Source organism: Triplophysa rosa, linkage group LG22 (assembly GCF_024868665.1).
Source record: "Triplophysa rosa linkage group LG22, Trosa_1v2, whole genome shotgun sequence".
Taxonomy (NCBI): Eukaryota; Metazoa; Chordata; class Actinopteri; order Cypriniformes; family Nemacheilidae; genus Triplophysa; species Triplophysa rosa.
The window spans coordinates 938,153-966,059 of record NC_079911.1 but is presented as its reverse complement, the minus strand read 5'-3'; the positions used below and the strand labels follow the sequence as shown (position 1 = coordinate 966,059).

Genomic DNA, 27,907 nt, shown 5'->3' with positions numbered 1-27,907 from the left:
TACCATGTGACAGATATGAGCTGTAGTACCCATCAAAGTCAGACACACATTTCATTTAAATGTACTCTGTGTGAATTTGAACAATCCGTTTCTGAAGACGCACTTTATAGTCACCTCAGAGTGCATCTTAAGAGCTACGAGACTGTTGTTTGCCCATATAAGAACTGCAGTTACAGCACAAATGTGTATTCATCATTCAACGCACACAAGAGTAGGGTACACAATGGTAATCTGTCAGATCTCCAAGAGGGTGATGCTTATCCAGAACCTGAGCCCTTCCCCTCTACTTCTGATGCAAATGTTTCAGATGAACTTGCAGGTAATGGGGATAATGAAAGTAGAGAAATGCAAGACAGAGATGATAATGATGCACTGAGAAATCAGCTGAAACATAATGTTGCATCTTTATTTCTGAAGATGCAGGCAATACTTCACATATCTAACACTGCCACAAACGAAATCATTGAACAACTAAATGACATATTCTCATTGTCACAGCCGTTGATCAGGGAAACAGTTTGTGATGTTTTGCAGAAATATGGCTACAATGTCAATGAAGTTGCATTGGATGAGTTAGTCAGTGCTGTAATGAATTGTAATGTTCTGTTCAGTGAAACCTCTGAAGGTGCAGAGTTGTCCTCATTTAAACGCAGAAAAACATTTATTGAGCACAACTACCCACTTGTAATGCCACAGCAGTATAGCTTGCCACAATCTGGACACTTCAGTTTGTATGTTCCCGTTCTAAGAATGATTCAGTCTTTGTTTCGAAATTCTGACATTCTCACAAAGATTACTGCAGAAAATTCAGAAGCTGGGTGCTACAGTTCTCACACTGATGGAACTTACTACCATGAAAATGAGTTACTGTCTGCCGAAGAACTAACACTGTCGCTGCAGCTGTATATTGATGATTTGGAAATTGCTAATCCTCTAGGGACGTCTCGCAAAATTCATAAGATGTGTGCAGTGTATTGGACCCTAGCCAATCTGCATCCTAAATATCGATCATCATTACATGTTATTCAGTTAGCTATGCTTTGTAAAGTAACAGACATACAGATGTATGGCTACTCTGCAGTACTTGCACCGCTTTTGCGTGATATCCAAGCTCTTGAAGAGGATGGTGTCTTTATTGATTCACTCGGTAGAAATATCAGAGGAACAGTGTTCTGTGTTTCTGCAGACAATTTGGCTGCTCATGGGCTAGCTGGCTTTGTTGAGTCCTTCAGAGCCGGAAATATTTGTAGGTTTTGTATGGCTACAGTTGAGGAAGTGCAAGTAAATGCAGTGAGTGATGGTACATTTGTCCAGAGAACTAAAGCTGAGCATGACATTCTTGTGCAAAGTGTGCAAAACGACTCGGTTAACAGTCGCTATGGAGTGAAGGGAGAGTGTGTCTTGCGTGCATCACTAACACATTTCCATCCCATTACTGGTTTCCCACCAGACATACTTCATGATCTTTTGGAGGGTATAGTGCCAACTGAGGTGTGTCTTTGCATTAAAGAGATGATTCATCTGAAACACTTTACAGTAGAATGGCTGAATCAAAAGATAATGTCATTCCCTTATCAGTTTGCAGATAAGGTTGATAGACCTAAGCCCTTACCCAAAACATTCATGTCCAAAGGCACCATTGGAGGCAATGGGCATGAAAATGCCACTTTGCTTAGATTGCTTCCTTTACTTGTAGGGAATGCAGTGCCAGAGACAAGCGGCCCATGGGCAGTGCTGATGGAGCTGAAGTACTTGGTTGAATTGGTGTTATGTCCATTGTTCACAGAGGAAATGATAGACTATCTGCGATGCAAAATTGCTGACCACAGTCAAGCATTGCAAGAAGTTTTTCCTGACTATAGACTGCGCCCTAAGCACCATTATGTAGAACATTACCCTGACCTCATAAGGTGCTTTGGTCCCTTGGTACAACTTTGGACAATGCGGTTTGAGGGGAAGCATCGCTTCTTTAAAAGGGTAGTTCATGACACGCAGAACTTCAAAAACATTCTCAAGACAATGGCAGTCAGACATCAATACATGGTTGCTTACCATCTCAGTTCAGACTCCTTCTTCAAACATAAAATACAAACAAGTGCTGTTAAATCAGTTTCTGTGTCAGCCCTACCAGACATTGCCCAAACTGGGGTAAAAAATCTGACAGTGAGTGATTCAATTTTCACCACTTCGAAAGTCACAGTTGATGGTACAGATTATCTCAATGGCATGTTTGTATCAGTGGGAGAATGTGGAGGATTGCCAAAGTTCTGCAAAATATCACAGATCTACTTGGTGAATAATGAGGTTTCTTTCCTCTGTACTGATTATGACTGTTGGTATGTGGAACATCTTCGTTGCTACGAACTGTCCCCTACGGTATTAGGACATAGTCGGTCTTTCCACTTGCACTCACAGCTAAATGACACTGTGACATTGTGCGCTTACAGAATTGAAGGACACTTACTGCTGAGTGCAAAGAGGTTCTTACCAGTTACACATAATGGAGACAATTGAAAGGTGGGTTAAATGTTTTATTTTTTTAGCTGTTTCTACTTGCATTAATAAGCATTATTGTTATTTAAAATGAAAAGATTCCATGATTTTTTCCACACTCAAGTCATTCTGTGTGTATTCAACTTTCTTTCAGACAAAGGCAATAGAAGTTAGATGAATCTCCTGGCTCTACGAGCTTTATAATGGTAGGGAATGGTAAGAGGGTAATGGAATGGTAATAAAGGCTTTCTGAAGTGAAGCAATGCGTTTTTGTAAGAAAAATGTCATCTGTGCTTCCACATCCCTCACTTCTCAATGGAGTTTGCACGTATTGCGTAAGCCGACACTTGAAACTGTTACAGCTGTACATGCATTTACAACAGAAGTCAGTTCCTACATTTTCTATAGTTTTGAAATGGATTTCTTTCCTACATAAATGCAGTACTTTGCATCAGAAGGTCTTTATTAACCCCCTGGAGCAGTGTGGGTTATGTTTATGATGGTTGGATTCACTTTTTTTGCACTTCAAAATCTCCCCCCATTCCCTGCCATGATAAAACTGAAGAGCCAGAATGTTGTTTAATATAACTGAGACTGTGTTCAGATGAAAAAAGAAAGTGTCATACACCTATGATGGTTTGAGGGCGAGTAAATGATGGGACAGTTTCCATTTTTGGGTGAACTATCCCTTTAATATTGTAATTTTGACCTCCTTTTCCCACAGCACATCTGCAAGCACAGTGTCTTGTGCAGTGATCCTACGTGTTGTTGAAGCTGACCGTGCAAGGAAAATTAAACTTAGTGCACGACCATCCTCTGTCAATGCTCTGATTCAAATTCTTGAAGAACAACTTCAGCTGGAACTTGTGTTCAGTTTACAATACGAAGACCCTGATTTTAATAATCAGCTAACTTCCTTGGATGACATTTCTGACTTGCCTCAAAAGGCAGTATTGCATATCCTGCCAGTGGACTCAGATAGCTCCACTACATCTACTGTCATTCTATCAGATGCAAGCTTTGAACGTGTTAAGGTGTGGCCACGTGGTGATTTTCCAATTCCACAGTTTTCCTATGACGTCGAGCTGAGGCTCAGACAGGGAAATGCTGACTTTGAGAAAACCGGAAAGAGTCTGAAGTTGACCAGAGACCAAAAACATGACATTTTAGAGAAGCTTGGTTCAGCTTTGTATGATTTCAAGGCATACCCAGGTGAAAGAGAAATTGGAAAGGTAGCAGAGGCTCTTGTAAAAAAACACCCCTGTTTAAAAGAGCGAGGGTCTGACACTGGTTGGAATGGCTGGAAAACCAGCATTAAATTCAAGATGGGTAACTTGAGAAACAAAATGAGGAAAATTGGATGTCTGGAAGTAGCTATCAATGCTGGGAAAAGAAGCCAAGGCCATCCTGAGAAAGAACCATCACATTCCAAAATAAAGAAACCAAGGCGTTCTGAGGTTAATTATTTGCCTAACTTTCCTGAAGGAGAGGACAAAGCATCGCTTGAAACAATACGACAAGAAATTGCCCTAGAAATAGAGAAGAGAGAAATAAACAGTAGTCTCATCCACAAGAAAATGGAGAAAACATTTGCTCTAAGGCGGCAGATCATTGTAAACACCAGCCCATCAGTGAAAGATTTTCTACATCTCTGGCCTGCGCTGTGTTTAACATCTGAGGTAAAAACAATTATCTTGCTTAATATATCATGTTATGTGGGTTATTTTTACAAATCCTCTTTTGTCTTATTCAGCTGTTTGCAGAGTACCAACGTGTAACAAATGAGAACTTGTCCCACAAATTCTACGCACAACTGGACCACCACCTAACTCGTTTGATGACAATTTTTCGGCAAAAAGCATCCAACACTGGCAAGACAGCAGATGCCCTGACTAATATTTTAAAAGTGCATGACGGACAGGTATGTAGTGTGTATTTGGCAAAGTACACATATGCATTTGATTTTCCTTGTGATTTTCTCGATTTTCATGTTCACAGGAACAGCATGATGTGAACACACGGCGTACTACTGTTATCAGGGCTCTTCCCATCTTGCTGCGTGACAAAGACTTGGAGTTTTTCAAGACCTCCTTGGTTAGTCTTCTTACATTTTTCCACAATGAGACATGTTCCATTTGAAAGAGGGGTTGGAGGGCCTAGTCTGTTATTTATTTAAATGATTGACACTGTCATTGTAGCATTAATATCATAATTACTAATAAGTCATTTCTGAAATATTGGCCATTTAATAATGATCATGTTCTTAACATTGTTGTTTTTCCTGATTGTTTTTTTAGCTTGATGTTTCTGAAGTACAGGTTGAGAATGCGCCGGTGGCTCTACTTACTGTTGTCCGTGGCAATATTACTGCTCCGATACATTATGACCCAGTGAATGTCTCCGTTGTTCTTGAAAATGAAGTGGTCACCACCCACTACCAACTTCCAGAGGCCTTTCTTGTCTTGTTTGGATTCATGTATGCTCTTCACATACAATATCCTAAAGGACTTGCGAAAACATTTGAATTTGTGCAAAAAGTTTTGCTTGGCATGGAAGATGGAAAACTGTCTCCTATCTTGCAAACCTTAAAGAATGAGTTGATGTAAAGTGTAACTTGCACTACAGTATCATACACACTAAAGGAGTTACTCTGCCTAATGTTCAATAATGTGTTACTGAGAACCCAAGCAAACCCAAGATTTTTGTTATGCAGTTGTTTAAGTAATTGGAACTGGAAATCTCTCCAAAAATCTTTTTGTTTTGTCGTAAATGATGTTGCTCTTTAGGCATTTCTTTTCATTTCACAATACACTGTTCATTGTAGATCTTGGAATTTTGCATTCTTTAAAAAGGTAACTACACTGATGTTACTTAGATTAGTTACTTATATCAAGAACTCAGTAGAAACAAGTTGTTTTAACAAACCTTTAACTCTTTTTGAAATTGTGCCCTTTAAAAGGGGCACTCTACTGATGCTAAACATACTTTATTTTTTGACTAAAGTTTGTATCACATTTGTAATTTTAAATGATATATGTTTAGTGCAACTGTCTCATGTTGGTTTTATATTACGTTGGCTGTTGAGCATTCCTTGTTCAAAAATAAATAGCCAAAATATTATTACATGTGTTGTGTTTCTTTGAAATTGCTGGTACATTATAATATAAGTTCAACTTTAACTTGATAAAGTAAATAATTCACTCTTAAAATAAAAAAGTTTATTAACTAAATATTTTAGGTGAACTGCAATCAAAATATATGTGTTAGCTTACTTATTAATTCAAGTTAGGAGCAATCAACATAAACAAGTGCCACTAACTTAAAATGTAGTAGTTCTGCATACTTAAAGTTGGGAAAATCAAAACTCAAAAAATTTGATGTAACTGATTACCTCACGGGTTTACAGTGTATCTAGAGTTCATAATGTGAATAGCTAGTGTGTTATGTTACTGTAAATTGTGAATACAGTAACAGTGTTCCCAGTGTTCCAGTCCCCAGAACATCTTATGTTACTTATAATTTAGCTTTATATTGTTTTGCATTTTGATGTTAGTTATTTGCATTATTGTTGTGTTTTGTGCATGTTCTCTTTTCTGCAGGTAGCTGATTGCACCCAGCTGTTCCCCGTTACCTTGCTGAGCGCTGCCTGCCTAAAAGAGCTGAGGAGAAAGCAGGCGATAAGAGGCTATTCTCCTCAGCGGTTTTGTTGTGGCATGCCTTAGCCAATCTGTTGTGTAAGCTAACCACTGTGTAGAGTTTGTATTAATATTGCTGTGTTGTTTCACTTTTGCTTTGTCCTGAGAATATTTTGCTTCTCTTTTTTTTACTTGGTTTCAAATCCTTTTGGTAGTTCTTGTAGAATATGCTATGTATTTACAGTATGTTGAACATTTGCTAACATTCCACATTTGTTTCGCTCCGCATCTTGCAACATAAAACTTGCATTGACATTTAGGCCCTATTAAATGTTTCCATCCAGTCTCTTGGTGACCGTGTGAGCATGTCTTTTCTAATCATTGTGAGGTAAAGCCTGAAGACAACCATGATACTGATCTTGAAGATGTCTTTGAAGCCTAGCTGAATTTACATCTGCAAGATTATCTTTTTGTTTGCTCATCTGCAATATGTCTCGAGACATTTCCTATCAGTCACTGCTGGAAAGGGACACAACACAAAGGTTCGTATCAGATAGAGCGAAAACTGCATTTCTGTATTATACAGTTCGCAATGTGTCATCCAAAACTGCTGTATTGTGAGGTACAATTGTCCATGTCCTTCCAGAATTTCTACCTCAAGGGCTATGCCTTTCTTAGTGAGTAGGGAACATGAATGCGATTCAAATTCGCCCAATGTTTCAGACAAGACAAGTGCAGTTTGGCAGACTGTAGATTAGATTATCAGTGATAATTTAGTCAATAACGCTCAGTTTCTTGCACAGATCGATTGATCCGCTTAATAAGACGTTAATATGTCGTCATAAGGCGCAGTTCTTACTTTTATGTTGCCTGTATCTGTATTTTGAATTTAGAAAAGACATGGAACCTAGACCAGCATTTTATGAATGACCATGGACCACGATTTTAGGTACTGCAAAATTCCTCACTGTTCAATTTAATAAACAATGCCGCATACATCATGGATGGCCTGATGATGAGTCAATTAACAATCAAATCATCTACAGTTATGTCCAGCGATAATCCAATGCACTTTGGTTAAAAAAACGTTTTTTTGGCATGCAGGATTTATATGAATTTTGCATCTTATTTATTAATTCCTTATACTGGGACCTAGTACACATGATTGAACAGTGCTTGAATTGCATACATTGTTTTAACTGGAAAACTGACCCCCTCATGATTGGTTGATTTCCTTTCCTTTCTATAATTCTTCTGTTTCGGAGGAAACGTTTAATAAACTGCAAAACTTTGAACATCTGCGTCTGCTGTACGTTATCAAAAGGTTTATAAAGTGACCTGTCCAAGACATGTTAGCATGATCAAAAGTTAAAGGCCTATGCACAGCTGTTTGTTTGAAGTGCACTGGAAATGTAAACGTTCAAAAATATGTGTGCTTTTAAACGGCTATTTGTGTTTTAAATAAACACATAAAACAGGAATTTTGTAAAATAATGTGAAATGTGTGGACGAACTACCTCAGGTCATTTTCCTAAGTCAGTTCAACTAAAATGTTGTGTGAACTTAAGATTTCAAGTTTACCTGTGCTTAACTCATCAGTTTATTCAGAATAGTTCAGGCAACATATTTCTCAGTCCTTTGAGTGACCCTTGTTGTGTGGGCAGATAACACAGTTATATTCTTTGAATTAACTAAATTTTCCCATTTAGATAAGGTATTCTTAAAAAGGTAACTTAGCCAAATCCCTGAATACCGGAATATACTGAATATTTTGAGAATTTATACTTGGCTTAAAGAATAAAAACTGATGGGGCATTTAAATAGTTGTTAAACACTGCCAATGTCATGTTAATCTACCGCACCTTCTTATCTTCGAAGAGTATTTAGTTTGATCAAATTTATAAAAGACAGATACAACTGTTTGATTATTCCCTAAAACAGTCGAGCTCCTGGAGGCTTGCAACTAGGGGCGGAACTAAAGCATGAGCACACAATACATTATCCCTGCATATCTTTTGAGTCACTATAAGTTTGTGTTGTTTACATTATGCACATACGCACCGATTGCCAACAAAACACAGATATGTGACTCTGTTTTACTTACCGCATGCGGTTCATGTCCGGCATCTTTTAGCACCATCTAACAGTTTTATATGATCTGCAAATCCAGCGTTACATCCACCGTTTATATAACATTCATCACCGAAAAGCAGTGAACACAAACTTGCACCCGAACAAAGCACATTATGGGCATGCTCTTTCTCGCTAGGTGACGTGTCGGGGTGCTTTTCCAGGCGAATTAAGGGACTGAGAACCCTTGTTACGAAACGGGAATTCATGTTTTAAAAAAACTTCCCGAAACCTATACGAACCCTGGCAGAGTGTATCGAGCACAGAGATACTACATCATACGTTCAGCACGTTTTTTGACAAGTTGACCATGTTAAGCATGAGGAGCCAGCACGCACATCAGTGTAAAGAAGTCAGAATGCATGACATAGCATTTTTAGGTTTCAACTTTTTTGGATTTATTTAAAGAGTAAGTAACATTAGATCATGAAAATTACATTTCGTGCACTGTGTTATGTTTCCGTGTTTGAAAGTAAAGTTGCCAAGTTGTAAGTCCGAAGTCTGCAAAGTTGTAAGTCCGAAGGTGAATGAATAGCAAAGTTATTGGCTTGTAAAAAAGGGAGTCGACTCTGAATCACGCAAAGGAGATGTGACCTAGTCCGAGTCTCTAACCGCCGCGTTTCTAAGTCACTAGAAATAGTCCCCGCCTACGTTTTGCTGGGACTGCCACGAAATCTTCACTCTCCTCCCCCAAACACTGTCGCTCGTTCATGATGCGTGTGTATCATGTCTAGAACCTGTGTTCTACATTGTGAAACTAAGTCCGTCTTATTTAAACTACCAAAGGAAACAATGGTTACAATTCATTTTTCAAATGACACCAAAGGAGCATAACCCCAGGGTTTTACTGTACATTTCACCGAAGATTGCTTCAGTAATCTTGGCGCGTTCACTGCAGGATATGTGAAATGACTATCCTTGAAAGAGGGGGCAATACCAACTTTATTTGGACCTGTAAGCTCCACCGAATCAAAACCTGTAAGTGTGACTATTTATTTTTGTCTGAACTTCAAGAAATATTTGTGTACCTTATGTCTGTGTTTAGCTAATGCATATAACGCTAACGTAAACATGTACCGTTATTTCTGGGGAGTTACAGTTTGGTTATCTAGCTATGAACTCGGCTAATTTAAGTGTTCAATCTATTATCGTATATCTATTAACTACTATCGTCTTCGGATGTTTCTTTGTCAGACGCAGGCTCAAACTGGTATGGTAAAATCCCCACCATCTCTATCTATACACTGTCCAACCACCTGTAAACCGCAATCCAGTAATGATGATAGGCGTTCCATTTGCGACACATGATGAACGCGTTTGACCAATCACAGCAGACTCCCGTAATGATGATAGACGTTCCGTTTGCGGCACATGCTGAGCGCGTTTGACCAATCACAACAGACTACACCATCTGACCAATCACATGACACTAGGCTAGCGGATAGGTGGGGATTAGACTGATGAATCGCGGAACGAATCATTTGAGAGTCAGACAAGAAATATGGTAAGAATAACTGCCTATTATTACGACATAATAGTGTTTTTACACCTTGTATGTACATAAACTTGTTGTTGGACACTCCATAAACCAAAGTAGGATCTTGAAAATCCAATGTTACTTACTCTTTAACAACAAACACATGTACATTGAGTCAGACATCAGGGTAGGGTTGCACCTGCCATTCCTAAGTTCTTTCTTAAATGAGAACGTACGTAAAGTCCACATTACAGGCTTAGTAACTACTAGCTAGTTTGTAACTAACTCTGTAGTTATTGAGTTGCACCATTTGCTCTTAAGGCAGAACGTCGCTAGTAGTTCGTAAGCTCTCCGTAGAGTAATACGTTGTCGCATAATATGACGTTTTCCTTGAATAGTCCAATAGCAGCCTTTAAATTCCTGAGAAAAAGTTCTGTTGAAATGTTGTGAATTTCGAAACGTTCTTCATTTAAACTTATTTTACCTCCCATAATAACGGTAAAATAAGTTTTTATTCAATATAATACTACCTAATCATGAATAACATTATTTTATTAAATATCTATCAGCAATATGACTTAACTTAGTCTAGCTGGGTCAACAAATCATTTTTACAGCAGGGGTGTCCAACCCGGCTCCCGGAGAACTACCGTCCTAAAGATTTCAGCTCCAACCCAATCAAACACAGCTGAACTATTTAATTAAGGTGTTCAGGGTCATAGACATAAGAAATACCTTGACCGCTCGTTGGCTGCTGGATCGTACGTCAACAGTGCCGCCATGTTAGTCGTGGCAACATTTCCATACAAGCACATGCAAGTGTATGGCGGCGCTGCAGTTTTTCTGGATATAAACACATTTATCAAACGATTTCAATATTACGGACTTAGGCGGAGTACAGAAACGTTTCACCTTCAGTTATCGACGGTTAGACATAAAAAAACATTTGTTATCATAAGGAATGGTTAAAAGTCACACTTGTCAACCCATCATTTTGCTTATTTTTTGTTTAAGTATTGTGCAGACACCCCTAATGTGCTATATTTTAAGGTAGATGAAATGAACATGATCAGAATAAATAGGAAAAAATTTATGGTGAGTCTCATCTATTACTTTAATGTTATTTCATACTATTCATAATGTCCGATTGCATATGTTTTATAAATATCCCATAAATGTTTAACTGCTGTAACTGTTTGACTGAATCTGAACAAGAAACATCTATTATCTTTAACATGGTCAGTTTTTGAGCATATCTGTGTGTTGTGTAAACGAGCTCCAGTTGTGTTCTGAACTGGAGCTCTAGAAAATCTAAAATGATGACAGAAAAAGCTATTTTTTCAGATGTAACATAAATAAATTAATATTACATTGGATGTTTTGTTTGATGATTTAAATAAAACGCTTCTTCATACCATCTCAAGAAGTCTGGTTTTATTCTCGATTAATACTTAAACACGTTTTTTTCTCTAGTATACGCTCTTGTTTGTCCTGCATATTCACAACATATCCTCAAACATGTTCAATATAGTGTACTTCCAAGAATAACAGGCACAGTTAATAAATTATTCACAATTTCCTATGACAAAGAATTATTTTTCTAAGTCTAAATATTTAGATTTTAAGTATCTAGAGACATGATGTTTTTTTACTCCACATATATCGTAAATCATTGAAATGTGTTACGAAATGTAAACCTTATTGGGTTTTTAATGCCGATAATGCGCCGCTCCCCCGTTTACTTTCATCTGTTTACATGCTACTCTTGCCACGACCAATATGGCGGCGCCGTTTACGTCGGAACACCTGACCAAAGCAGCCAATGCGCGGTCTGTGTATGTCTATGTTAAGGGTTGCTTCATCATTACAGACAGGTGTGCTGAAGTGGGGTTGGAGCTGAAGTCTGCAGGACGGTAGATCTCCAGGAGCGGGGTTGGACACTCCTGCAGAGCTGGGTAGTAACGCTTTAGGCCTACATGTAATCTGAATTACTTAATGAGATTCCAAAAATCAAGTACTTGTCATTAGAGCAAAATACATTTTAAAATACTCATAATCAGACTAGTTACTTTTTTATAGATTACATGATTACATATTATTCACAGAAGGGCAGTAAGTTGTTTATAGTTCAATGATTTTCCCTACATTTTTTTTTTAGGATTTTTTTCTAAAAAAAATCTAATAAACATGCCTAACACTTATATAGGTTTGTGATTCTTTGAGCTTTCTCCGGCAGAGAGGGGAGGGGTTTGGAATCGCACAGAGATGCAAAATGGAGCGGCACTCAGCATTTGAATGCTGTATGAATAGACACTAGGGGGCATGACGAGACACTTATCCCATGAGATCACCTTGACGAGAAATCTTGTCACATTTTAATCTTGCGAGATCTTGTGGAAGGAGATTTTGTCATACCCCTAATAGAGACCCTTTCATTTTCAAGGAAACTCATGTGAAAACTATTCAGTGTTACTATCAGTAAACACTAACAACAAGTTATATGACTTTTAGTATTTTGTCGCTACTGCTCTTAAAAAGAGGTTGAGGCTCTTGTTGGTGATAAAGAATGGAATATTTTCCCTCATTGTATCTGTCAAAATAGTACAAAATTATCCTGCTTCAATATATGCAACATCAAATAGGATTTAAATCAAAAGTAATCTAAATGTAATGCAAAATTAGTCAGATTACGTTACCACAAATGTGTCATCCAAGAGATTACGTTATTATAAATTTTGTCATGTAATCTGTGATCAGTAATTGATTACAATTCATAAGTAATCTACCCAGCTCTGTGTACATAGATCTCCAAATTGATTTAATGATTATTGATAAACCATTAAATATCACCTGCTAAAAAGTAACTAGGGGTTTTTGAGAAGAATACTTTTTACTTTTACTCAATTACTTTTTTAACAACAGTACGTAGCAATATATTCTTACAATGAGAGGAAATACCCGGCCAGCTATTTCAGGACACTGAATGAGCTGGAAAACCAGCGTTCTCTGGAAAACATTACATAGAGTGAAAGAGAAATTAAACAGTGCCCAAACAACTTCCCCAAAAAAGATGATTCTGAAACTGTTGCAATACAGATGTGAAAGGGCCTCATATCTTCATACTGGGGTAAAGCTGGGGGGAGTAATAAATAAATACAACATATAAATAGAGCAGTATTTCAGTCAGAGCTGATCACTCTTCACTCGCTCCAGGTGGGAACATTCATTCTTCTTTATTTTCAATCAGTCTGTGTCTCTAATTGATTTGACAGCAAAATATCACATAATATACATACAAAATATTATATATTTTGTTTCTTTATAGAAAAATACTATATTGTTTTATTGTTTATTCTGAAACAAAAACATTTTCTTGCAGGGAACTGTTGAAATCTTCTGTGAGGTTCATTCATTCAGCTCAGCAGCTTTTCAAGATTTCAGGTGAGTTTCAAGGAGGCATGAATTAAAATCATAATTTTAACCCGAGCTTTTGTTATATAAGAGGGAATGCGAACATCATGTAAGTGTCAGAACTGAAAACGCCCTTGTTACTGAGATTGGTCCGTGTACCTTCGGATAATTCATTTATTCGTTTTTGTTTTCAAAACAGAAAAACTAATAAACCGTTCATTTTTTACATATTCCACCGTATACGAGACAAATTTTTGGTTTGTTTTCCTCAATATTTCTTTAAGTGCATCAAATTAATATACAACAAAACCTAAACGAAACATCAAGTATTTTTCTTAACATAGCGCATTTTAGTCCACCGGAAGTTCTGCTGCACTGCAGCCTCTGGCGACGAGAGGTGGTAGCACAAGACCACTCTCTGTAATTATACATATGTTTTCAGTGGTGTGTTCCACTAAATCCGTAAACAACCATACAGACACATAAGTAGACATTTCTGTGCAATGTAGAAGTATACACGCAGTTAATTAAATAAAGAATGCAAAGAAAACTTTGTTTGCACTGTTCGTAAAAATGTTAACATAAAAGACAAAACACTTCTACATACAACTGTTGCATGTAGAAGTGTTTTGTCTTTTATGTTTTATACTGTATGTAGATCGACATAGGCTACATGATGCTATGTTTATAAAAATAAGATGAGTTGATCAGAAACCTGTACTTTTCATTGCACGTTACATTCTATTACATAGCAATAGAACTCCGCCCAAAACACAATAAAAAAATGTAATGGTTTCCTTGTAAATACCATTATGAACCTTTGGGTTTTTATGCATTAAAACCAAAACTAAATTCCTATTATAACTAATAAATCCATTACATTTTCTATTGTGTTTTGGGTAGGGTTCTATTGTTTTTTTTATTCTTAATAAAATGTAGTGAGTAGTGTGTAGAGACATTACATGTTGATCAAGCAGACTGTATATTATAAAAACTATTTCTTCACTACTTCTTCTTTTATCATGGGTCACTATGACCGGTTAACCTTTACATTCGCATATCACAGCAAAATCGCCAGTGTTAAAAAAGGTCAAATTAACACTCACAGTGTATATATAATCCACACTCTCATAGTGTGGATTATATATAGCCTACTCTGTGAGAGTTCATTTGACATTTTTTAACACTGGCGATTTTGCTGTATACCTGATTATGAATGAATGAATAGCTTTTATTGTCATTGCAGGCAAAGCAAACAACGAAATTCTTAGAGCACCTCTAACACAAAACACAAGACATAAATAAATATGTGTGTAATATAATACGACAAAAATGCCCTCTGGCCGGCGCTTCAGAGCACCAAACACCAGGACTTCCAGACACAGAAGCAGCTTAATTCTTCCCCAATGCAGGCAATCTCCCTCCTAAACAGATAACTGCTTCTTAAGAGCAACATTCCAATGTCTCTTATATGTTATTATCCCCCATTTTCTGTACAATAGTCTTTTATTTTATATATGCATATTTTAGAATCTTTTAGACTGTAAATCGTATTATATTTGTATTGTCATTGTGTTGAATGTCTGTACTAGAAGCTTCCAACACCAAGCACACTTGGCAATAAAGCTCTTCTGATTCTGATTCTGAAAAAAGGGCAAAAAATTGGCAAATCAGCATTTTGACTAATCACTGTAGAATGACCAACAATGTAATAGACGAGATAAGGGAGATCTTAAAGTGCAGAGAGATAGCAGAGTCACATTTGAACATTTACTGTAGATAACTGTTTAGGATATTTATTGTCCTGGGATAGAAACTGTCTCTAAATCGGCTAGTGTGTGTTTTGGCTGATCTGTAACGCCTGCCAGATGGCAACAGTTCAAACAGACCGTGACCAGAGTGAGAGCAGTCTCAGGTGATTCTTGTGATTCTCATACCTAACAATAAACCTTTATTTTAGACACTCACTTTGCTTATTTGCACAATCTCTTAGTAGTTTTAACTTTTTTTATCAAACTCAGCTAGCCTATAATGTAATATGCAATGATAAGTACAGGTTTTGATTAACTCAGCTTATTTTTGTAAACAGCTATCATGCATGTAGAGTTGTATAGAAATGTTTAGTCTTTTACGTTTTACATTTTCATGAACTTAACATTTAACAACTTTCACATTTTTAGTACAAACAAAGATGAAAATGGTATCAGAAGTGCAAAACGAGCTGCTCTCACTGTGAATTTAAATGGGGGCTATGGTTAAACCTCCCTTGCTGTCACCTTTGCACGCACACACGCACACACACACACGCACACACACACGCACACGCACACGCACACGCACACACACACACACACACACGCACGCACACACACACACACACATTCTTTATTCATTAACTGCGTCTACATTGCACAGAAATGTCTACCAATGTGTCTTTATGATTGTTTACGGATTTAGTGGAACACACCACTGAAAACATATGTATGCACATGTAACCGGTCCCACTCTGCGCGGGCCTCACTGGCATCGATAAAAAAAATAACTAAAGCATATCACCACACAACTACTCCAGTTATTAGTTAATGACTTATATCAAGAGTATTTTCCCTTTAAATGTTGTTTAAATATGCATATAGCTGGTTTTGGTCAATTTAAAAGAAATCTACAGAAGCAAACAGACAGTAGGCTTTTAAACAAACACCTTAATTAGTATTTTTGTAATTTTGCAAAAGAAGAAATGGAANTTTATGATTGTTTACGGATTTAGTGGAACACACCACTGAAAACATATGTATAATTACAGAGAGTGGTCTTGTGCTACCACCTCTCGTCGCCAGAGGCTGCAGTGCAGCTGAACTTCCGGTGGACTAAAATGCGCTATGTTAAGAAAAATACTTGATGTTTCGTTTTGGTTTTGTTGTATATTAATTTGATGCACTTAAAGAAATATTGAGGAAAACAAACCAACAATTTGTCTCGTATGCGGTGCAATGTGTAAAAAATGAACGGTTTATTCATTTTTCTGTTTTGAAAACAAAAACGAATAAATGAATTATCCGAAGGTACACGGACCGAGATTACATCTGTTATTGACACCAGGCCCAGCCAACGCCAGGTTCTGGAATGCACATTGATAGGTTGAACCCCACCTCCACAGAAAAATATCAACGACTACTTCTGTAGCCCCGCCCACTGGTTCTCACGTGACAGAACCAGTGGCGCGGAACCAGATAGAGCGAGCAAGCAATAAACAAACATGCCGTTAAAGATCGCTAAATATTGTGCCATCCCTGGTTGTGGAAGAATACCGTCGCTGCATAACCTTCCTTCGGATTCCGATAGTAGGAATGCGGGGTTAAAGTTTTTTTTAAAGACGTTCCAGCTCGTGTGGGAAAAACATGGAGCGTTCGTTCGTTTAATTTCTCTGAGGATTCCTTCATGAACAAGGCACAGGTCGACACTGAATATGCGTATCTAAACCGGTGGAGAGGTTTAGGAGAGACTAAAATTAAAAAGCAGTGCTGTCTGTGGCGTCAATATTGGATCCGATAGGAATGGCGCAGCAATCTTATGTAAAACATGTTTGTACTATGCGTCACTATTGCTTTGTTAGAGATCGCTTGATATGTCCTGAGCCCTATTCGCATGAGATTAGTATTACCTGGGGACCTCTAGTCATTTGTATTAATTGCAGAGGTTTTCTGTGATCTTAAGCCCATGCGAATTGCCATCTCTGTGATTTGGCGGGCTCATATATCATTTTTCATGATTGTATCCACCGTTTGCGAATAATGGAGGCTGCTTTGAAGTGTTTTGGTATTATTTCGGGTGCTGGGTGATATCCATAAATTACCAGGAGTCTCCTGTTTGTTTATTTATCATGGAAACTGTCGTTACATTTGAGACTCGCAATCGCGGTGATCTTTTGTCCGGTTCGGGATCACTGGTCTCAAATGCTGACACGTACGGTCAGGCACGTGCACATGTAACAGGTGTTCTGCCAATTTATGCTACCCATAAATTTGTGCTACCCTCGTGTTGTGATTGGGTTGGGGGAGGGGTTATTTAGGTGTAAGGGTTGGGTTGGGGGAGGGGTTAGTCCTGTTTTGTATGGAGGTAGCAAAATTTGATAGGGATGCATAAATTGGCAGAACACCGGTCCCACTCTGCGCGGGCCTCACTGGCATCGATAAAAAAAAATAACTAAAGCATATCACCACAGAACTACTCCAGTTATTAGTTAATGACTTATATCAAGAGTATTTTCCCTTTAAATGTTGTTTAAATATGCATATAGCTGGTTTTGGTTAATTTAAAAGAAATCTACAGAAGCAAACAGACAGTAGGCTTTTAAACAAACACCTTAATTAGTATTTTTGTAATTTTGCAAAAGAAGAAATGGAAAGTAAATCAATGTATATAGCCTACCAAAATGTCAAAACTGAACACTACATGTGTCCTGCCTTAAAGAGGTCACATGATTAAAAACATGATTAACTTGTGTTTATGGTGTAATAAAATGTGTTTTACAGTTGAAAAATCTCATTATCTTTTACATACTGTACATTAGTGTAGCTCCTCTATACCCTGCCTTTCTAAAACGCTTGGATTTTGACAAAACTCATCGCTTTGAAAAGCGGGGTGTGCTCTGATTAGACAGTTGCCCAGTGCGTTGTTATTGGCTGAATGTCTCAAGCGTGTGGTTGAAATGTTACGCCCCCGGACGAGACTGGTTGTCAGTGCATCTCTCACTCGGAGATGTTGAACTGATTATTTTGTAGACATCTGTTGAAAAATGAAACAACATGAAACAATTGGGTGAGTGTGAGGGAATTCAAATAAATTGGTAAGTTAGAGTTGTGTTTTTTTTTAATATATATATATATATATATAACATTTTGTTTAGAAAAATAAATATATATGAGAAGTGCCCTTTTTTTCACTTGAGCCCCTGCCCCTTAAAATGTTTGTGCACGTCCCTGGGTACGGTCATATATCATTAAACACAATACAAGTATAGGCTGTACAAACTATACGCAAAGCCTTGTCATCACATCCGGGAAATAAGTCAGTAAATTTGAGTAAAATCATCCCGTGCGAATGCGTCACATGAAATACTGATGTGGGGAGGTCATTTATAAATCACAGGAGGTCTCCAGATAATACTAATGCCTTGCGAAAACTGTGAAGGGTGCTACTGTGTAACCTAACGTTACCAAATTCACAGAAGGCTCCAACTACGCAAACTGCTATCCAATCAAAGCAGTGGGCGTTTAATGCGGCACGCCCATTAAAACCCAGCTTGCAGAGCTGGCCTCAAAATCCGGGTAGAAAATAGCCTATTACTTATTTATTTTGATGATTTTGAATGTAAAAACCATGAGAACATCATAAGTAGACCTCATATAACAGTATAAAACAATAAACAAGCCCAGTTCATCACATCTTTAATTTTAATCAATTACAGGATAACAATTTTTGTTAAAGATGAAACATTTGACTTAAAACTCTCCTTTTTGGGACCCATGTCCTAACTTGTGCTTCAATAATATGTGAACACAAATATTTATAAGACACTGAGGCTGTGTCCAAAATAGCCCCCTGTATCCTAATATAATGCACTATTTTAGGGGACATCCATCTTTAATGTTGTCTGAATTCCTATTGGAAATTATTGAGTGCACTCATTCAATCCCATGATGCATTGCGATAACGAGTGTACAACATGTGCACTCACGGCTAGCTGCTGGTCAATCATCGTGAGGCTCGTGCTGTAGGAGTTTCCATGTCTTGGTGGCGCCCACAGCGTACGAATTCACTCACTCGTTTCACTTGTTCCTTCAACTATGTATGGAATAATGAAAGAGCGTATAGGTGGCAATTTCGGACACTGAGTTGGGTCCAAAAACACAAACTAAACATTTCATAACACTTTGAGTCTTTGAAACAAAATCAATGGTTGATGGTTAGTGTGTTTGAAAATCATCAAAACTTATTTTTTGAAAGACACACAATTCAATTACATTTGTATTCCATTACTACCCAACTCCGTTCATAGTGACTGGGGAAATAAAGTTCAAGGAATATACAAAGTATACAAGTATTTACAATTACCAGGACACAAACAGACACCAGGGAGGGTGAGAAGAGAAGCGACGTGAGCTGTGCTAAAAAGTGCAAAGGGTTGGTTAAAAACATAGAAGGGGTGGCACTCGCTCCTTGAGCCAATAACAGTGTCAGTAAAAATGAAATTATAAAACAGTTAGTTCAAATCCCTGATTCTGATTGGTCAATATCTGTGCTTTATTTCATGATAAAGCACAGTTATGACGATCGATTCTGTGTATCACTGCACAGCACCCTTAGCAACATAAACCAAACATTCTGTTGCTGTTCACAGTCAATTGGATTCTTTTTCTAGCAGAAGGAACGCTGATAGCACACACACATCTGGGAGACGTCTATTTGATGTCTGCTTTTACATCTGCAGGATGTATTGTTTTGATTGTTTGCTTATCTGCAATATGCACATATAGCATCTAGAAGATGTCTGAAAGATTATCAGATGTTTTTACACAGCAGATGTTTTCCAGATCTTTAGCAGACAGTGATTTCACTTAATGAACATTACATTGATGCATATTTTTCTCCTTTAATATATGTGTTGTTTAGTAACAGTTTCATAAAAGCAATACTGTACTCGAGACAAGTGCTTAATCAGGAATAAATCACGGCTGAAGAGGTCATCCCAAACAATGCCCTTCAGCTGTGATTTATTCCTGATAAAGCACAGCCTCCCATACCTTATCATTTACGTAGAGCAGAGAGAGACGAGAGAGAGAAAACACAAGACGACACAGAAAATGGACATAAGAATATTTTAAATGCTTTTCTAACATCGATGAGATTTCCTGGGCAGTAAGACATTTAATTATTGAGGACATTTTCTGTAAAGCAGGTTTTAATTGAGGTGTTTTGTTTTGAAAAGCTTTTTTACAAATGACATGCGTGAAATGTCTGTCTGTATGTGAAATCTATATGTCTCATAGTGAAACAGGAAGCACTGTTTATTGAATTATGATTAAAGTAAACTTTGAAAATGTTTAATGTTCACAGGTGAAGTGAATCATCCAGACGAGATGTCGCTGCAGTAAGTATTCATTTGTTCAAAGCTTTGATTTGATTTTTATTCATTGTATAATTAATGGACTATTAACAAGAATAAATGTACCAGGTTTCCTATGTTAACATAAGCTAAATACATTAGCCAACATGATCTATAAATAACAATTATTACAGGATTTTCTTTAACTTGAAACAGGAAAACAAGTAAATAATTAAAAATGTTTTGTTATCATTTTATATATATATATTATATGTAGCATGCATGTAGACCTACAGAACGGTGCGTGAAACATATTCCAGTTCAACTAATTCCATTGGTTCAGCCAGTTGAGGGCGCTCGTGTAACGTAAGCAATGACGTACATCAGAGTCAACGAGCTGAAGGGAAGTTAGAGAGAGAAACACCACATAATTGCATCAACAGCTAATGAATGCAATAATGTAAAAAAAGAATATTGCAAAGTTTTAGAATATTGTTGTCATTGCAAAAGTACAACATAACAATTATAAATTGCACAACGGTCAANTGTGTGTTGATCTAGATAATTTATGGCTCCAACCCCCATTTGCCACAGTAACTATTTTACTGAGTAAGATAGCAAGCACATGACAAAATCACACAGCTTAATGATTTAATGAAAGAAAACACTTATTGATTATATTGATATTTAAATCATACTTTTATCTGAAAAATATTCCCACACTACCCAACTCCGTTCATAGTGACTGGGGAAATAAAGTTCAAGGAATATACAAAGTATACAAGTATTTACAATTACCAGGACACAAACAGACACCAGGGAGGGTGAGAAGAGAAGCGACTTGAGCTGTGCTAAAAAGTGCAAAGGGTTGGTTAAAAACATAGAAGGGGTGGCACTCGCTCCTTGAGCCAATAACAGTGTCAGTAAAAATGAAATTATAAAACAGTTCGTTCTAATCCCTGATTCTGATTGGTCAATATCTGTGCTTTTTTTCATGATAAAGCACAGTTATGACGATCGATTCTGTGTATCACTGCACAGCACCCTTAGCAACATAAACCAAACATTCTGTTGCTGTTCACAGTCAATTGGATTCTTTTTCTAGCAGAAGGAACGCTGATAGCACACACACATCTGGGAGACGTCTATTTGATGTCTGCTTTTACATCTGCAGGATGTATTGTTTTGATTGTTTGCTTATCTGCAATATGCACATATAGCATCTAGAAGATGTCTGTAAGATTATCAGATGTTTTTACACAGCAGATGTTTTCCAGATCTTTAGCAGACAGTGATTTCACTTAATGAACATTACATTGATGCATATTTTTCTCCTTTAATATATGTGTTGTTTAGTAACAGTTTCATAAAAGCAATACTGTACTCGAGACAAGTGCTTAATCAGGAATAAATCACGGCTGAAGAGGTCATCCCAAACAATGCCCTTCAGCTGTGATTTATTCCTGATAAAGCACAGCCTCCCATACCTTATCATTTACGTAGAGCAGAGAGAGACGAGAGAGAGAAAACACAAGACGACACAGAAAATGGACATAAGAATATTTTAAATGCTTTTCTTACATCGATGAGATTTCCTGGGCAGTAAGACATTTAATTATTGAGGACATTTTCTGTAAAGCAGGTTTTAATTGAGGTGTTTTGTTTTGAAAAGCTTTTTTACAAATGACATGCGTGAAATGTCTGTCTGTATGTGAAATCTATATGTCTCATAGTGAAACAGGAAGCACTGTTTATTGAATTATGATTAAAGTAAACTTTGAAAATGTTTAATGTTCACAGGTGAAGTGAATCATCCAGACGAGATGTCGCTGCAGTAAGTATTCATTTGTTCAAAGCTTTGATTTGATTTTTATTCATTGTATAATTAATGGACTATTAACAAGAATAAATGTACCAGGTTTCCTATGTTAACATAAGCTAAATACATTAGCCAACATGATCTATAAATAACAATTATTACAGGATTTTCTTTAACTTGAAACAGGAAAACAAGTAAATAATTAAAAATGTTTTGTTATCATTTTATATATATATATTATATGTAGCATGCATGTAGACCTACAGAACGGTGCGTGAAACATATTCCAGTTCAACTAATTCCATTGGTTCAGCCAGTTGAGGGCGCTCGTGTAACGTAAGCAATGACGTACATCAGAGTCAACGAGCTGAAGGGAAGTTAGAGAGAGAAACACCACATAATTGCATCAACAGCTAATGAATGCAATAATGTAAATAAAGAATATTGCAAAGTTTTAGAATATTGTTGTCATTGCAAAAGTACAACATAACAATTATAAATTGCACAACGGTCAAGATGTATGTGTTCCTTATGGAGGGGCTGTAAAATCATAAAACAGACTAAACAAATGTCCAGTGCTGTCTACTTCTAAAAAAGTTTTGATGTTTCAGGAAACTGGAAGAGATTAATGATGAACTTCAACAAAGCATTATGGGACTGAACTCAGAATTCAACAAAAACCATCCAACTCTCATTAGTAAAATAAAGGAACTGAAAGATGTCACCAAGGAACTTGAAGACATGCACAAAAGCACTACAAAGGGCAGTTTGTTTGGCTCAAAACTTGGAGTGGCTGGAGGAGTCACAGCACTAGCGGGTCTGGGTTTATCATTTTTCACATTTGGTGCTTCTTTAGCTTTTTCTGCTGCTGTTATTGGTGGTGCTGTTGGAATAGCTGGAGGAGTTACAGGTGCAAAATATAACATCACTAACATGATCCAACAGAAAAAACTACGTGAGACTATTGAGAATATCATTAATGATTTCCAGAAAACAATCAATCCAATGATTGAGCATCTGAATGCAATTTCTAACAAAATACAAGAGCTTCAGCAGGAGGGGCAGAACTATTCTGCGCTTCATAAAACAATAATGACAAGTGTGAAGTCCATGAAAACCATTTCCAGCATTACAAAACTTTTAACTGTACTGAGAACTGCTAGCCTTGGGAAAACAGTTGCAAAAGCTGCCAAAACTCTTAAAGTGGTCGGGAAAATTACTAGCACAATCTCAACTCTGTTTCTCGCTCTTGATGTTTACAGTATTTATTGTGATTCTGTAGAGATCTCTGAAATAAATCAACCCGAAAAAGAGAGAAAAGCAGAAGAAATCAAATCAGAAACTTTAAAATTTATTTATGAAATGAAAAAAACTGCTGATCAGTTTCAGTTGACTCTGAATGAGATTAAAAGTGCCAGAGATGATATTAACAGAAAGTTACAGTTCAGTTGAAAATCTGCTTGAACTAAAATCTTCCATCTGCATTTCATGTGCAATTATGAATAAAATCACAAAGAAATTGTTCAGTCTTTGCAAACAGTGTTTCCTGAATTACAGTACATATGTGCTTTCCTTTTCATTTGCAGAAATAGTGTGGAAAATGCGGTGAAATGTTTTTTTAGAACATTTATTTTGTAATTAAATGACTCTATTTGTCATAGTCTCGTTTCTTGTTTTCTGGTTCTGTATGACTGTGGATAATCGCTATTTGCAAACAGTCTTTGTAAAACTGTTTTTGAAATTGTTTTGAAATTGCTGTTTTGTTGTACGTTACTGTATTGTAGTGTAAAGTCAAATTAAAGAAAGACTGCTGGTTTTCCAGCTGATGTAAATATCAACACCAAAATATCTCTTATGAAATTTAGCGTGTGTGCACTCCAAATAAATGTACATCTGATCTCAACAACAGATTGGTCGAATTGTGTGATCTTTACATTTACATTTACATTTAGTCATTTAGCAGATGCTTTTGTCCAAAGCGACTTACAAGTTGGGTAAACAAATGGAAGCAATTGGGTCAACATTAGGACAACAAAAAGCATAAGTGCGATAAAAACATGTCTCACAAAGCCTACTACAGTGTACAGAGCTAAGTTTAGTTTATCTAAGTTTAAGTAGGCTTTTTTTATAGATAAAGAAAAGATATAGAAATCAGAAATGATCGGTCAGGTGTTGACGAAAGAGATGTGTTTTCAGCCGATTCTTAAAGATGGCCACAGAATCTGCTGATCTTGTAGCAGCGGGCAGATCATTCCATAAATGTGGAACCGATCCTGAGAAGGTTCGTGAGAGCGATTTTTTTACCTTTTTGGGATGGCACCACAAGACGTCGTTCATTTGCAAGAGCGTAAGGGTCTGGCGGGTGTATAAGTCTGCATTAGTGAATGAAGATAAGGGGGTGCCAAACCAGTGGTGGTCTTGTAGACCAGGAGCAGAGTCTTGAATTTGATTCGAGCGACTATAGGGAGCCAATGTAACTTAATGAAGAGAAGAGTGACGTGCGCTCTCTTCGGTTCATTGAAGACCATTCTTGCCGCTGCATTCTGGATCATCTGTAGAGGTTCCCTTTCTGTCGGTCTCTCGACGTTGTGTCGAACCGACAGATGGGGTTCGTCTTGAGAACCTATCAACTTCCGACTATTTTAGAAAAGGCTAATGAAATTTGCATGCTGGACTCCGCTCCTGGATATCCGGGTATAAAAGGGAGACGGCGTGCTGCATTCATTCACCTTTCGTTCTTCGGAGCCTTCACACATGATCGACTTCGAGACTTCAAACTTATCGCCGAATTACTGCTGGATTCTTACGACGTGGTGCAGTGGACTGTCCCTTCCTGCAGCGACTTCCCCTGGGCGTCTCGGCGGTTCCAGAAGTGTTCGAGTTTTTCTCTAAAAGAGCAAATTTCTCCAGCATGGCATGTCCCGCTGTTCTCGTGGGTGTCACACACTCATCGAGGAGGGGGATGGACACGATGTCTGCCTCAAGTGTTTGGGTTTTCAGCATGCTGAGGCAGCCTTTGTGGATACGTCCTGCCCGCACTCCGGGTGGATGATGATTCATATGTTGTGTTCACGGGTGGCTGTGTTCCCTCGGGACTCAGCCACCACCTCTTCTGCTTCCCGTTCCGTGACAGCAGTGGCTACGGCCTTGCCATCCACTACGGTGAGCAGCGAGGTTGATATGAGTATTACTGTGAGCGTTAATTTGGCTCGCGGACCATTAGCACCTCGTCTCGCTTGTCTGACCGTTCCCCAAGAGACTGTCCCACCATCTTGTTCCTCAACCACGTATTCAGAAATGGTGCATGATGATGATGAGATGTCCCTTGCATCATCGGAGGGTGACTTACTGGCATCTGTACTGACGATTCCTAGGAGCTCCCTCCCTCGGGGGGTCGAGCCCAGGAAGAAGCGGACGTCCAAATGTCAACCATGCTTTCCCAGGCCACCGTGAGCATTGGGTTGCAGTGCAGTGCAACGCTCGCGGCTGGATACATGGTACCTCGGGTTTGAGTGCGGCTCTAAGCTGCGCCTGCCCCCAGTGCCGTGTTTACCAGAAGTGCATGAGGAACTTAGTAAGACCTGGAATGCCCTCTTTTCGGCGCGTGCACGTCAAACTAGTTCCATCGCCCTTTCTTCTCTCGATGGTGGGGCAGCTAGAGGATACGTCGATGTCCCCCAGGTGGAGTGTGCCGTCGCGGTGCACTTGTGCCCGCAGATGGCGGCCACCTGGGAGGCTCGACCTAGTCTCCCGTCCAAAGCATGTAGGTTTTCGGCATCTCTTGTGTCGAGAGCTTACACTGCTGCGGGCCAAGCTGCCCCCTCTCTCCACGCTATGGCCATCCTGCAGGTCCATCAGGCCAAGGCGTTAAGAGAGCTCCACGAGGGTAAGACTGATTAATCGAAATCGAATCGCAATCTCGATGTGAGACATTGCGATTTGCTAATCGCAAGAAGTTGCCATGTGGACGCGATTTGAAAAAAAATTAAACGTGTCTGTTCCAAGCCCACTTTGAGTGGCATTCTTGCTAACCAACTGAGTGAGCGCACCTCCGTTAAGCCCAATTAGCACTGCCCTTGCGAACTGCGTAAACGGTAGTCACAAAAAAACAGAAAGCGGGAGAGAAGAGAGTGGGATTACTCGCGCGTCTCTGCCCTGTGTTGCGCGTCTCCCACGTATCGCGGAGGAACCATTTAAACTTGACGCATGGACACACAGACTGTAATACTTGCGCGTCTCTGCCCCATGCGGCGTGTCTTTCGCGGCTCGCCGTTTAAATTTGATGCACATACAGCCTGTTATCCTCGCGCGTCCAGTGGTGTAGTCTAGTTTTTTTTTGTAGTGAGTATACTCTGATCCCCCCAGCCTACTCATCCGTCCCAGATCAACAACCCATGAGCACCACCACACTTACTAATGCATAGAGTATGCCTCTATATGTCATCAAGAGCATTCTGAAAGATTTATTGCAAGCAAGATTTCAATAGCCAATGACAGCTGGGGTGACATGCTGGTTTTGTTAATCACTGTATAAATCAGTCAGTTAAGAGTTACATTTAGCCTTAGATGGTGTATGTATACAATCCCTAAAGCACAGGTTTGATCAGCTGGCAATTTTCAATGCACATTTACAATCCATGTGAAAACCCAGCTATAAAGTCATTTATTTGTGATGTACTATTTCTACATAAACCCTGCTAAAAATAGTATTACATTAATTCTAGCGGTTTCTATTAAAATACCATTATGTACCACCATTTTTTCTCTTACAAAATAAAAAAAATATTGGGTGTTCTATTGATTCCCATCTGCATCTGTTGTGTTTTGGGCAGGGTTCTATTATTTTTTTAAGCAGGGCAACCAACATAATGTAAAGAATATCCTGTGAAAGTCTAATCTTTAGATTTTGATTTAGTTTGACTAAGGCCGTGTCAAATACTTACAGTAAATCATATTCAAATAAATGGTTAAAATCAAACTCTGATGCTCGTCACTAATAACTAGATTTTTAGCCAAGTTTTCACACGCTATTATTGACATTGATAGTTAACTATAATAATCAACAATGAACATTTGTGCAGTTTTATCAAGCACCCGTTGCGTGCACTTTTAGATCGCTGGCAGTGTCTTTAGCCTGACTTTCACAAGTCTGGCCAGGAGTTCTTGTCTCTTATCATCTAAAACAATTATAAACATTGTAGTATAAGTTTTCTCTCCCTTTCTCCCTCATGTATTGATTCACCACCACACAAACTAACTTCAGTGAAGTTGGCTAGTTAGATACAATTTAATATGACAACAATCTCCTTACAGTTATGTTAGTGATAACAAATATGTTCGTTTTATTAAGACTACGCAGTGGTTTTAAAAGTGTGGGTGAGTTATCAGCAGAAAGTATAATACACCGGCGAACAGAGTGCGAAATTGCGACCCCGGGACACTATCGCGAGGGATGGGGACCCCGCGTACAGCGTAGCTTGAGCCTCTTCGGGCTCATTGTCTGTAACACCTGCTGCACACGAAGCGCCAGGCAGCCCAGCTTCAGGGTCAGGCTTTAGAAAACACTGAAATAGTGTAGTTAATGCTTGCCTTTCATGATCTCCTTTTGTTTCATATCTCGCGGTTGCACCAATGGTCCAAAAGTCAGTGCGTCGCACTTTTCTGACACAAAACGATGGTGTTATGTATCATTGAGTTTTTTTAAGTGGGTATATGGAAATTCTTGATCTTTTTTTTCTAGTGGGCATACGGCGTATACCTGCATATCACGTAGACTACACCACTGCAAGCGTCTCTGCCCCGTGCTGCGCGTCTCCGTTATACTTGAGTCCGGCTCC

At 38.3% G+C, this 27,907-nt stretch overlaps 2 protein-coding genes across 3 annotated transcripts; both read left to right on the top strand.

Annotated features, from left to right (window-relative positions):
• Window positions 1-223: 223 nt before the first annotated feature.
• On the top strand, window positions 224-6,215 carry LOC130546376 (uncharacterized). Its single transcript, XM_057321587.1, has 6 exons — window positions 224-319; window positions 499-572; window positions 3,218-4,172; window positions 4,247-4,414; window positions 4,492-4,587; window positions 6,093-6,215. The coding sequence occupies exons 1-6, from the start codon at window positions 224-226 to the stop codon at window positions 6,213-6,215; spliced, it is 1,512 nt and encodes a 503-aa protein (XP_057177570.1).
• A 6,655-nt stretch (window positions 6,216-12,870) lies between these two features.
• On the top strand, window positions 12,871-23,963 carry LOC130546331 (uncharacterized). Of its 2 annotated transcripts, none has more exons than XM_057321530.1 (4): window positions 12,871-12,948; window positions 13,115-13,176; window positions 22,052-22,085; window positions 22,682-23,963. In XM_057321530.1, the coding sequence occupies exons 3-4, from the start codon at window positions 22,075-22,077 to the stop codon at window positions 23,520-23,522; spliced, it is 852 nt and encodes a 283-aa protein (XP_057177513.1). In that variant the 5' UTR covers window positions 12,871-12,948; window positions 13,115-13,176; window positions 22,052-22,074; the 3' UTR covers window positions 23,523-23,963. The 2 variants fall into 2 exon arrangements, with proteins under 2 accessions (XP_057177513.1, XP_057177514.1); XM_057321531.1 differs by lacking the exon at window positions 22,052-22,085 and adding an exon at window positions 20,263-20,296.
• Window positions 23,964-27,907: the final 3,944 nt, after the last annotated feature.